Source organism: Callospermophilus lateralis, chromosome 2 (assembly GCF_048772815.1).
Source record: "Callospermophilus lateralis isolate mCalLat2 chromosome 2, mCalLat2.hap1, whole genome shotgun sequence".
NCBI classification, from domain to species: Eukaryota; Metazoa; Chordata; class Mammalia; order Rodentia; family Sciuridae; genus Callospermophilus; species Callospermophilus lateralis.
Window position 1 is genome coordinate 148808218 of NC_135306.1, and position 13338 is coordinate 148821555.

General features: G+C 50.1%; 1 protein-coding gene across 4 annotated transcripts in view; it reads left to right on the forward strand.

Annotated features, from left to right (window-relative positions):
* Arrb1 (arrestin beta 1) overlaps positions 1-13338 on the forward strand; it is a 77608-nt gene that overhangs the window by 43072 nt on the left and 21198 nt on the right. For 2 of the 4 annotated variants that reach the window (XM_076846630.1, XM_076846631.1), the window contains exons 1-2: positions 8569-8690; positions 11582-11612. In XM_076846630.1, the coding sequence (XP_076702745.1) occupies positions 8638-8690; positions 11582-11612 (84 nt within the window). In that variant the 5' untranslated portion in view covers positions 8569-8637. Of the gene's footprint in view, positions 1-8568; positions 8691-11581; positions 11613-13338 lie in introns of those variants that run through there. The other 2 variants (XM_076846632.1, XM_076846633.1) reach the window with 1 other exon arrangement.

The window sequence follows — 13338 nt, forward strand, 5'->3', positions numbered from 1 at the left end:
GTGCTTTAATTAATTGCGTTTACTGGGATTTCTCAATATCCGCACTGTTAACACTTGGGCTGGAGATCCTTTGTTGGGGCCCTGGGACTAGTGCTCTGTGCCTTATGCAGGCAGCATCCTGGCCTGTACCTGCTAGAGGCTGGGGGAACACTCCCCCAAGACAAGACCTCCACATTGTCTCCAGAAATTGCCAAATATCCCCTTGGGTGCAAACTCAAATTCCTTCTCCCCTGTTGAGAACCACTGATAATGACTTTGTGTAACAACTAACTCAAAAATTCCTAAAAATCTGGTGACAGTCATCTCTTAAGGGTCTGGACAAGCCAGCTCCAAGCCACCACGGGGACCATATCTGGCTAAATAAAGGGCATGCCCCCCCACTTCGGGCCATCATTCGGGCCTTAGGCCTCAGTCCGTGCAAAGGCCCTGGGCACAGAGCTCTCAGCAGCCTGACCCACCTACGGAACAGCTGATATGAGATGAGCCCCCAGAGGATCCACAGTAACACAGGAAAGAAGTGATGTTTCTGAACTAGTGTCTTGTTCTAATATACTATACTATGTTATTTTACACACCTACAAGCTTGTACATTTAAACTGGCAAAACTTAACCCCCTTCAAACCACTCCCCATGTCTGCTTTTTATTTTTGTTGGTACCAGGGATTGAATCCACGAGAGCTTAACCACTAAGCCACATCCCCAGCCCTTTTTATTTATTTATTTTTAAATTTTGATACAGAGTCTCACTAAGTTGCTTGGGGCATTACTTAATTGCTTGAAGGCTGGCTTTGAACTTGTGATCCTCCTGCCTCAGCCTCCTGAGCTGCTGGGATTACAGATGTGCTCTGCTGTACCCAGAAGCCCCCCCCCTCCCCCCGCCTTTTTTTAAATTGTGAGACAGGGCCTCTCTAAGTTGCTAAGGCTGGCCTTGAACTTGCAACCCTCCTGTCTCAGCTTCCCAAACTGCTGGGATTACAGGCGTGCAACTGTGCCTGGCCCAACCCCCTTTAAATAAAATCTTCCTGCTGGTTTGGCGATGGGCTGTCGGGTACACTTGGTCTCTACAGGTTCCTGCCCAGGCTGTGCGTCATCCTGGTGATTAGGCTGCCGCCTCTAATTTATTTTTTGGTCCAGGTCCCATTTTTCCCCAGCTTTGAGCTCAGGGTTTGGCCTCTGGTTGGTTCATTTCTTCATTCATTCAAAATATTTATTAAGCATCTATTGTGTACCAAGAAAAAATAATGACTGAAGGAAGATGCAGTTCCTGCTCTCTGGAGTTTGTCATTCTTCCAGTTCCATAGTGTCCACTAAGGAGCAGCAATGGGCAGGCCCCCTGTGGATGCCAAGGGGACAGTGGGGAGGGGGAGGGTAAGGGGCTGATTAGGCTAGAGCCCAGCTGGGCACATCACACACTCTGTTTCTGGGGGAGAATTCTGTTTGTGGAGTGTCTGTGCCCCATCCCACCTCCATCCTGAGCGTAGGTGCCCAGGTACACACACGGGCCACTGGGACCTGGATCTCCTGCAGGGAAGAGCAATGCCCAGTGTTTTGGAAAATAAAAGGAAGGAGAAAAGGGAGTCCAGAAATGTGTCCAGAAATGAGAAGGATGAGGGGCTGGAGTTGTGGCTCAGTGGTAGAGTGCTTGCCTGGCATTTACGAGGCCCTGGGTTCAATCCTCAGCACCACATATAAATACATAAATAAAATAGAAAGACATTTACAACTAAAAAAACAATTAAAAAAAAAAAAAGAAAGAAGAAGGATGAATGGAAGGGAGGGAGGGAGAAGCCAAGCCTGGGGGGTGGGGACAGAGCAGTCAGGACAGGAGCTCTGATGCTTCTTGGTGACAGTTGGGAAGCTGGTGAGCATTGTCGTGGAGAGCGCTGATGGAAGGAGGGGCGGGGCAGGATGAGGGACTGGCTGGGCATGTCTCTGGGGATTTCTGGAAGATGGGGATCTAAATGGGAAAGAGAACATCACAAACTGTGCCTTCCATGTGAGACTGGCAGCTAAAAAGGCCTCCCTGTCTCCAGCAGGGGCCACATAGCCACGCCTCCTGTCCCAGGGCCTCTTGAGGGACATTTAGGGGAGGGCAGGGACTGACAGGGTGATGATGGTCATGATAGTAATGTTATCAACAATGTCAGCTCCCCTTTTTTGGCTCCCTGCTGGCTACCAGGTTTTAATATTGTTCCCAACAACCAAGGGGGAGGCCACCCCCATCCTCCAGAATTGAGGCTCAGAGGATGGGAGACTGTCCCAAGGTCATGAAGGACTAGGCGGGGTCTGCCTGCCTCAGCTCCTGGCTCTTTCCTCCGAGGCCTTTCCTTCCTGCCTCTCGACCCTCCGGCAGGCTCAACAGTGGTCAGGGCCGTCTGTGGGTCCTTGGTAGCCAGCTGCCAGCCGCTTGGTGAGATTTTTACCAGCCTTTGATTTTCACATCTCCATTTCCATAGGTGACCAGAAAATGGGCCAAGCTCCTTTAAGTAGCCCTCCCCTCCGTCCATGGCCTCCTGGTGGCTTCCCTCTTTCCTTCATCTGTACCCTCTGAAAACTTCACGAATCTGGATCACGGCCAGAAAAGTGACCGTGGGCACGCATGCTCTGCCTGGAAGCCCTCGGGAATCCAGAGCTCAGGAGCTGGACTTGGCCAGACCTGGCTCACCTTTACCCCTCAGGCCTCTAGGCACCGCCCTGTGCCCCAGGAGCCCCGGGCAGGCCCAAGGGGGACAGAGTGGGGAAGAGTGGCCAGGGGCAGCAGAAGCCTGGGGTGCTCCTCTCCGGCCCAGCTCTGCATGCACCAGGCTGCCCCAGACACCTCTGGCCCACAGGCTTTGATTTCTCCATCTGGGAAACAGCAGGTTGTTCTGTAAACAAAACCCTGTGGCTCCCCAGAGTTCGGAAATGTGTGAAACGGGGTGACATTTCCTGTCTCCCCCCCTGGGCCATCCAGAGAGGCAGGTGAGCAGGCAGACAGGGCTGTGTCAGGGGGAGGGCTGGGACAGAGGGCTGTGACGCTCTCGCGGAGAGGATGAGCCTGTACACAAATAACCCTGCCCCCAGGGAGAGTGTCACAAGGCCTCTCAGAGCCTCTTTGCCTCTGCTGCCACCTGCTCTCACGCCTCCCTGTTCCCTGATGGCTGTTCTCACACCCTGGAAAGTAGGTCAGAATGTAGGGCGCCTGCTTCTGAGAGTGAATGCCCCCTTGCATGGTGCCCACCCTACCCAACAGAGCCATGGCTGCTCTCAGGGCCAGCACTGGGGGAAGCCATCTCTGTATCCAAAATAAAGTTCTGGCCATTGGCTCTCCACCCCTCAAATGTGCATGCCTCCCCAATGACTGCTGGATGCGGTCCCAGGTCCTTAGCCTGATCCTCAAGATCCTTCCCAGCCCCCTCTACCCTCCTAGGCCAGAGTCAGCACACAGGGATGCTCCGTTACTATCTGGGGAGGGAATGGACCTTTTTATTTTAGCCCACCCCCTTCCCTGAGGCTCCTCCCAGGCACCCAGGACACACCCTGGCCACACCCAGCTACTTACCCTCTCCCCAGCACCCAGAGGACTCAGCCGTTCTCTCCAGGCATTCACCTCAGAGCCGTTACCTCCTCCACACCTCTCTGAGTCCATTAGGATCCCCCTCGTCATACCTCTGCTCCTGAAGTCTTTCTTGGCTTCCCAGACAGAACTCCACAGTTCCATGTCCCAGGCAGTATTTGGGGAGTGTTTAAAAGCATGGTCTCTGGAGCCAGGTTGCCTGAGCTCCAATATCTAGCTCTGCTCCTTACTTTGCTGTCTGACCTTGGGCAAATTACCTAACCTCTCTGTGGCTCCGTTTTCTCACCTGTGAAATAGGATGATGGTAGTACACCTTATAGGGTAGTTGAAAGAATAAACGAGTTAATATTTGTGATACACTTAGAGTAGGATCTGGTACCTGATTTCTCTCCTGATGAGTTTTCTGATGTTGACTAAAGATAGTGTGAAGCTGAAGTTCTTCCCATGTTCATTACATTCACAGGATTTTTTTTTTTTTTTTTTTGATTCTCACACAGGACTGAATTGTTCTTAGTGCTCTCCCAATTCCCTGGTAGTGGTGTTCGTGGCTAGTCTTTCCAGGATGAGTTTTCTGTGTTAACTAAGATATAGTTTGTTCGATGGTGCCCCATCAATGATTCTGTGAGTTTTCTGATACTGGCCTTGTGACTTTGGACAAGGAATTTGGCGTCTCTGAATCTGGAGTTTCTGCTCTGGAGAACTTAGATGGACCAACACAGCAATGTGCATGAAGTGTTTGGCTCACTCAGCACATGCCTGGCTGGTGGCCCACGTGTCTGGTGGGTTTCTCTGACTTGGCCTTGTGTCATGTTCGTTTCCCCAGGTTGCGGTTCTGGTAGGGCTTGGAGCAGGTTTAGAGCTAAGGGAATGATAGACGGGTGGCCTTGACCAAGGCAGGTGCCTGTTTGGTGTGTATCAGCTGCAGTGGAGGCTCGGCCTGAAGGTGGCTGTGACCCTGCCCCTGTGAAGCCTTTCCTAAGCCCAATGCCTGCTGATCCCAGAGAGTGAGATGGAAGTGAGACCATAGAAACCCAGGGAGGGTACTCACCAGGAAGGAGGGTCACCACCGCTGTCCTTTAATCTTCCTCTATCTCCACACTCCTCTCTTGAGGCCCCTCATTTAGCAACTTCCAACCTGTATTTATTGAGCACCTGCTGTGTCCCAGGCACCATGCTATACCCCAGGGACCCAGGGGCAATGCTGCCGAGAAGATCTCGACTCATTTCTGTATGAAAGCACATCAGAGGGGATTTAATGGACTATTACGTTGCTGCGAGTAGAGACATGCTGAGTGTGGAGTTGGGGCCTCCTCCCAGGCCTGGGAAGTCAGGGCAGGCTTCTTGCAGGAAGAGGTGGCTGAGAAGAAGACAGATGGCAGGGGTGATGGCAGTGGTTGCAGGCCTGGGGGCTCTGGGCTGTACATTCCAAACGAGGGACTCTGACCTCCAAGCTTTCAGACATTTGGATTCTGTTTGTTTTTGTTTTTTTTTTTAACTTCTCTTACTAATTTTTTTCCAGACTCTCCTTTCTTTAATGTTTGGGGCAGAACTTGTAAGGGAGCTCCAGCATCTTTACGAAGTGATTTATGATCACTGGAGAACATAAGAAATTCAGAGAGATAAAGGCGTGGGTGGGCGACTGAGTCCTCTTTAGATCCTGTTAACATAGAGGCACATTTCCTTACCTTCTTTCCTTTCTCTCCTCCCTCCCTCCCTCCTTCCTTTCTTCCTTCCTTCCACATTGAGGTAGAACACCATGACATTCACATTTTTAGTGCACAATTTGGTGAGTTTTAGCATGTTCCCAAAGTCGTGTATCCCTCACTACTATTTAATTTCAGAACATTTTCATCACTTCTCCCAAAGAAATCCCGACCTTCCTCCCTACCCCTCGCCTCTCCTGGCCATAGCTGATCCACTTGCTGTCCGTAGGCATTTGCCTCCTCTAGACATTTCATGGAGGTGGAATCAACACTATGTGGCCTTTTGTATCTGGCTGTTTTCAGGGTTCATCTGTGTTGTAGTATGAGTCAGTATTCTGTCCCATTTTATGGCTGAATGATAGTCATATTTTATGTATATGCCACATTAAAAATACATTCATTAGTTAATGGATATTGGCAATTTTCCCCACTCTTTATAGCTATTTTAGATGCTGCTGCTATGGATATTCATGTACAAGTTTTCTTGTGGACACGATTTCCATTTTCATTTCTTATGTGGACATTTCTTTCCAATTTCCAAAATCAATGGAAATTGATTTCTTCCAAGTCCTGGGAGTGGACTTTCTGGGCCATATGAACTCTGTCTTGTTCTCTGAGGAGCTGCCAAGCTATTTGTCAAAGTGACTGCACACTTTGCATTCCCACCAGCCATACGCGAGGCTCAGCGTCTCCTCGTTCTTGTCATCATTTGTTATTGTCCTTTTTTATCACAGCCATCTTACTGGGTGTGAATTAAACCTTATGGTTTTGAATTGCATTTTTTAGGATGATGGATGCTGAGGAACATCTTTGCATGTGCTTATTGGCCACTTCTGTGGAGACTGGTCTATGCAAATAAATCCATTGCCAATTTTTATTATTTATTTATTTATTTATTTATTCATTTATTTAGTGGTGCTGGGTATTGAACCTATTTGTTGTTGACATTGTAGTAGTTCTGTATATATCCTATTAAGACCCTTTCATAACCATTATTTGAAAATATTTTCTCTATTCTACAAGTTGTCTTTTCACTTTCTTGATAATGACCTTTGTAGCCCCAAAGTTTTAATTTTATCTATCTTTTCTTTAGTTGCTTGTCCTTTTGGTATCATATCTAAGAAATCATTGCCTAATCCAAGGAAATGAAGATTTACCCTATGGTTTCATCCAAGAATTTTGTAGTTGTGATTTTTACACTTAAGTCTTTATCTATTTTGATCTAATTTTTATATATGGTGTGAGGTAAGGGTCTAACTTCATTCTCTTGCAGGTGAATATCCAGTTGTACCGTTATCATTTGTTGAAAAGACTGTTCTTTCCTTATTGACTTGTGTTGGCTTCCTTGTTAAAATCAATGGACTGGCCAGGCACAGTGGCGTATGCCTATAATACTAGCTGCTCAGGAGGCTGAGGCAAAAGGATTGCAAGTTCAAGCTCAGCTATGGCAACTTAAAAGACCCTGTCCCAAAATAAAAAATAAAAAAGGGATGAGGATGTAGTCCAGTGGTAAAATGCTCCTGGGTTCAATCCCGTGTGTGTGTGCGTGAGCGCGTGCACATGCACACACACACAATCAGTTGATCATAAATAGATGTAATTTTTTCTGAACTCTCATTTCTCTTTTATTGATCTATATGTTCATATGCAAATACCATACAGTTTTGGTTACTGTACCTTTGCATTAAGTTTTGAAGTGAGGACATGTGAGTCTTCTAAATTTGTTCTATTTTTTTTTCCAAGATTGTTTTAGCTGTTCTGGGTCCCTTGCATTTCCATGTGAATTTTAGGATCAGTTTACAAATTTCTGCAAAAATCCAGCTGTTGTTTTGATAAAGATCACATTGAATTTATAGATTAATGTGGGTCTTCATAAATCAATTTGAATATTGTCATCTTAACAACATGTTTTCTCATTCTTTCTCTTGGGTATTTATTGAATATAAAGTTGAGTTTAAAGGGCTGGGAATATAGTTCAGTTGGTAGAGTGCTTGCTTCTCATATACAAGGATCTGGGTTCAATACCCAGCACCAAAAAAAAAAAAAAAAAAAAAAAAAAAAGTTGAATTTGATGCTAAATATTCTGTTTCTATTTTGATTCCAGATTTATTCTGCTTAACATTCTATTTTAGTCATTTCCCTGCATTATGAAAGATGAGAGCATAATTTCAGTGCTGTATTATATTCTATTGCTTAGTCATACCATACAGAATTATAAGTTCTATTTGTTGGGTAATCTGTCTTAAAAAGTACTTCATCTGGGTCCATTGTGGTGTAGCCCTTTCCCTGACAGGCCCAAAGGGACACTGGAAGGTCTGATGAGCCGGGGATGGGTTATGTTGCATGACAAAGAGTTATGACCCTTGCAGGTAGAATTAAGGTTGCTAAACTATTGACCTACAAGAGGGAGATTATTCTAGATTATTCAGATGGGCTCAGTGTAATACTAAGAATGTTTAAAAGGGGATGAGGGAGCCGAAGAGGAAGTCGGAGTGATGCAGTGTGAGAACTCCACCACTTTTATTGACTTTAAAGGTGGAGGAAGGAGGCCAGGAGGCAGGGAGTGTGGGCGGCCCCCAGAAGCTGCAAAGGGCAAGGAACAGATTCACCCAAAGGTCTCCAGAAACAAACCTGCCAATACCTTGATTTTAACCTAGTGAGACCCATTTTGAACTTTTGAACTGCAGAACTGAGAGGTTATAAATTTATACTGTTCTAAGCCCCCAAAGTTGTGGTTATTTTTCATTGCAGCCATAGAAAATGAATATAAGGGGCATGGAGATTCATGTACTGAAATTTAAATGCATCTGCCTGGAAGTGACATGTGACACTTCTCCTGCATCATTGGCCAGAACTTCTTCGGCCCAGCTTTAGAGGGGACCTGAATATTGGTGAATATGGCCATATCTGTTTATCCTTCCTGCCTGTATTCTATTCTATTCTATTCTGGTTCATTAAAAAACCAAAATTCTCTTGGGTTGATTTCACTATCTGGTAGTGGGCGTAACCCCTGGTTTGGAAAATCTACCTCACCAGACCCTCTTCTGCTCATTACCTCGTGGACCATGTGACACATCCTGGGCATGGCTGATTGGCCCAGGGGTGAGATACCTGACCAAAGCTAACCAATTGCTAACCGATTTGGAATGGGGCCACCCAGCCAGTTAGGAGCGGGAAGCTGAGCAAGAGGCAGAGTAGGAACAGGGTTGGGGTGTGAGTCACATGCAGCCAAAAGGATGGAGGAACAGAAAAACCCTGAGTAAGCAGAGACACGGGTCCACAGAGACAATGGAGCCGCCGCCCCGACAGCCGTGGAGCTGGGAGCACATGCAGCCCCAGGAGGAGAGGTGGAGAGAGGGAGCGACCGCCTGAGAGCCCATGGCTTCCCGGTTTCTGGGTGCAGCCCCCGTGCGGCCTGCCTGCGCATCCTTGTGAGAGTCTTGTCTCCTTGTAGTACCCCTCCTCCTTTTCTTGCGCTACCCTCAGTTGGATTTCCGTTCCTGTCTGCAGTGAGCCTTGGTCAGCCAGAAAAGGAGGAGGGGTACTTGCTCTAGCTATGGATCAGGCTGAGGGGCAGAGGGGACTTGGGGGGGACCAAGCCCAGTCTCCCACAACCTGGGGTTGGTTTCTTTTTCTTTTTTATCTTTTCTTTTTTTTGTGTGTGTGTGCCAGGAATTGAACTCATGGGCGCTTAACCACTGAGCCACATCCCCAGCCCTTTTTATTTTATTTTATTTTATTTTATTTTTTGAGTCGGGGTGTCACTAGGTTGCTTATAGCCTCGCAAAGTTGCTGAGGCCGGCTTCGAACCTTCGATCCTCCCGCCTCAGCCTTCCAAGCCTCTAGGATCCCAGGCAGGGCACCCGGCCTGGGGTTTGGCTTTAACCGCCAGCTTGTGTTCTTGGAAACAGGCAGCAGAGTGGTCTGTGTGGTGTCGCACTGTGGGGTCCTGGGAGACTGGGATCACCCCACAGGGGCCTCTTTTCTGATGGTGTTGGGAGTGGGAAGCTGGAGGAGTTTGGGGGAGGGCTTGGTGGTGTGAAGGAGGGGGTGGGACGTGGGCTCTGGAGACAGACTGTGAGTCGCCTCTCTAATCCTTAATTTCCGCATCTCTGAAATGGGAATGTCGTGAAGTTCAGCCGTGTTCTGGGAAACATCCCTGGAGATGTCCAGGCCATAACAAACATGCACTCAGGGAATGAGAGCAGCTGCTGTTGTTTTAGGAAGCTGAGTCCTGCTTCCTGAGGGAGGTGGCCCCATGCTGACTGAGAGCCAGGACAGTCCCCACTGCTGGCTGTGCTTCCTGCCCCTGGTCACTCCACTCTGCCTCTCACCCCCACTCACCCTTTTATTTCTTCTTCCCTTCCCCTTTCCTGTCCTCATTTCCCCTCTCTTCTGTTATTCCTCATGTTGATAAAAACACCTGCTTTGGGAAACAGCGGGGCTGGATATAAAGCACCCAGCCTCTGGAGGCAGGCCGACAGAATTAGGTCTGGATCCTGATCTAGTCCCTTGTTTGCTGTGTGCTCCTGGGCAAATTACTGCATCTCTCTGAGTCTCAAGTTAATTATTTATAAAAGGAGGGTTATCATCTCCATTTCACAGGGCCATTATGAGAAATAATTAGGTACTCAAGAAATGCTAGCTCCTTCTTCTCTTTCTCCCTGCCTTCTTGAGTACTGCTCCTCCCAGCCTGGCTTGGGTGCCGCTGGGTACCTCTTATCCTTCCCATCAGTCACGGACTGGCTTTCCCTGGCTCAGTTATTTGTGCCCTGAGGGGTGTGTGGCTTCTCCTTTCCCTCAGACCCTGGGTTTCCTAGGTGTAGAGAAAGACAGAGGTTTCTGGAAACAGCTGAGTTCCCTGCGGACTGTGCCACTTTTCTGGTCTCCTCTGCAGGCCTAGTCCCTCCTGGCTTGGGAGCTGCTGGTTCAAACCATGTGATCTGTATTTTTTCTCACTTGAGCAATTATCACACCCCTGCCAACTGTGGCATCTTCACACTCCCAACACTGATAAATATTGGTGAGGAGGGGAGAGCCTGGGGCTCCTGGGGAGCGGGGGAGGGCGTATAAAGCGATGCTCTGACCCCTCAGTGGTCCCTGGGGGCCCGGAAGTGAGCAGAGGACGAACAGGGGCCAGGACTACAGAGGCCATACAGAGCCATCCCCGGCCCCCAGAGGAGGAGCCACCGCGTTGGGATGAGGTGGCCTTTGCCTGGGCTTCCAGCTGGGGGTTAGGTGACTGGTGTCCCTCTCAGCCCCCTGTGGACTTGCTCTCTGCTTTTGACCATCTCTCTGTCTCTGTTCCATCTCTTACTTCACGCCCATGTCCCTGTCCTCTCTTCGTCTCTTCCTGTCTCCCTCTTTCCTCTAACACCTCTCATCTCTGGGTCTCTCTCTTTCCTCTTTTCCCTTCCCAAAGTTACCCTGAGACGTTCTGGGCTGTGTGAAGTTCTGCTGTGTGACCAAGAGTCGGTGGGGGGGACCAGGTGGCCTGGACACTGCGGGGGAATGGGCAGCAGGAGCTCTGGACGCATGCGGCGCGTTTGAGGAGTTGGGGGTCTGTCACTACCTGATGCCCGGCGCTCTGCGGGGTCACCCTGGGTCTCAGTCGCCTGCGGCAGTTCCTTTCTTCACCCACTCATTCCTGCACTCTTCAGTTGGTGTTTCTAGGCTTGCCGCTGGGACCAGCAGTTAGGGGTGCCATTGTGGGCACCTGGGATGTGAGCCTGGGCAGAAGAGGCAAAGATCCCTGACCTTGGGATGCAGGCATGCCAGGAGAGTGGACAGGCCAGCATGGAGTGCACAAGGAAATTATGTAGCAGGTCACAGCGATGATGTGGGAGGAGGAAAAGCAGAGCGAGGGGAGGGTTGTAGGGGAGGCGCAGGCTGAAGTGGGGCTGGGCTGGTCGATGTCTGGGCGAGCATCCTGTGCGCAGGGGAAGGTGCTAGAGCAAAGGTCCTGAGGCAGGAATCACCCTGGTGGGTTTGAAGAGCAGCAAGGAGCAGGGAGGCAGGAGATGGGTGAGGGACCCTACGGGCCCTTGAGGCTTCACCTGTGTGTGAGCTGGGACATCTCACATTGCGAGGTTCCCTTCATCTGCTGTGTGACCAATGGGTGGCCTGAGGACTGTAATGGCAACCACTGTGGCTTAAATGGAGGTCGGGTACAGATGGCAACAGCTGATGGCACTGGGCACTGCCTGGCCTCTCCAAGTGCCTGCAAGTCTCTCCAGGGCACATCTGCACTGGGCGTGGGGATGGCCTGCAGCACCCCTGGGGGCTGTGCTAACCCTGGCTTCACCTCTCTTTCTCTCCACAGAGTGTTCAAGAAGGCGAGCCCCAATGGAAAGGTGAGTCGGGCAGGCTGACCCAGCTCCTCCCAGAGCCCGGACTTTGAGGTCCTTTCCTGGGCAGAGGAGCAATGGTGTCTCCATGGAAACGCATACCTCCCAGGGACAGAGCAGCCATGGCTTCCTGTCAGGGTGACACAGCTCTGTCCTCAGGAGCCCCCCATCCAAACAGGGAGGGGCCCTTTTGGGGGACTTTCTGCCTGGACCTCAGGGAGCCTCAGCTCTGGTCGGGGAGAGGTGGCCTTCGCAGACCCCAAGCTCCATCCTGCTTTCCTCTCGGCTCTGCAGATATCATGACTGGCTTCATTTCACGCCAGGTCTGGGCTGAGCCAGTGGGGATCAGGGCTGGGTGTGCTGAGATGAATCAGGCACGGTGCTCACAGCCAGACGGTGGGGCAGACGTGGAAATGGATCATTTCCGTATGAAGTGCCAAGTGTGAGATCCAGGGATTCCCAGGGGCTACAGGACCAAGCCTGGGTGGTTAGGGACAGATTCCTCTAGAAGGGACACATTTCCAGGCAAGGTGAAGTGAAAGGAAGGCAGGAACATGACTTGGGAGGGCATAGGGGGCATCTGGCAGCTGAGTCCTGGGGTGCGGAGATGGAGCAGGAGCGGAGGCAGGGGCAGCTGCAGGGTGGGGTCACGGGAGTCCTGTGGCTGGGCTTTGGAGCTTGACCCCTGGCCTGGGTGGCAAATAGCCACGTGCACGTCCACATCCCCCTTCGGTGCCCACAGCAGACATCACCCCTCCCTTTTCGCCCTTTCCCGCTGTGCCAGGATTTATTTTGCATTTCTTTCAATCCAGGCCCCTGGGCAGCCTCCACCAATCCATCAGAGTTGGCACTTGGAATGAAAGCCATTTGTCATCCTTATCTCTGGGCGCTGAGGTTTCTCAGTTTTCAGAAGTGGCATGGTTAGATGTGCATTTTACAAGAACCAGTCAGCTAAGGAGGGGAGAGCAGCCCAGAGCTTAGAGCAGGGGGGCTATCTAGCAAGTCCCCTAGGCAACGGAGTCTGTGGGGATGGAGAGGGAGGGATCTGAGAAATACGATGGGGGTGGAATCACCGGGACTGAGGGATTGCTGAGGAGCAGGAACTTCTAGGATGGTGCTCGGGGTTCGTCTCTGGGCCACTGGAACTCTGGCATGCAGGTCCTTCCCGCAGGCTGGTTACTGGGTGGAAGCTGCCTTTGCTCATCTAAGTGGCTCTCTGCCGGGCTGCACTGGGAGGAGCAGTTGGAGAGCACAGGACCAGTGTCAGTGCCCCTGGGGCCCTACCCAGGCCCCTACCTCCCTCATACCCCAGCACTGCCCCCGGCTGCTTGCTTTGCCATGGCTCCTCCTCTCTCAATGGTTACGTGGCATGAAGACCTCTCTAGGCCTCAGTGGCCTAATCTGTAAAATGGGAACAAATAACTCCTTCATCGAGTTTTTGGAGATGAGTTGCTTTTAAAGCTTTGCAGGGATTTGCTATTCTTAGCATTAAGGCTGGGGCAGGTCTACAAGTCCCTTGGTGATTTTTAAAATTTTCTTTTGAGGTGCTGGGGATTGAACACTGGGCCTCCTGCTTTCTAAGCAAATGCTCTACCCCTAAACTACATCTTCAAACCTTTTTTTTCCATTAATATTTATTTTTTAGTTGTAGCTGGACACAATATCTTTATTTTTTGTGGTGCTGAGGATCGAGCCCAGGGCCTTGCACGTGCCAGTGCTCTACCACTGAGCC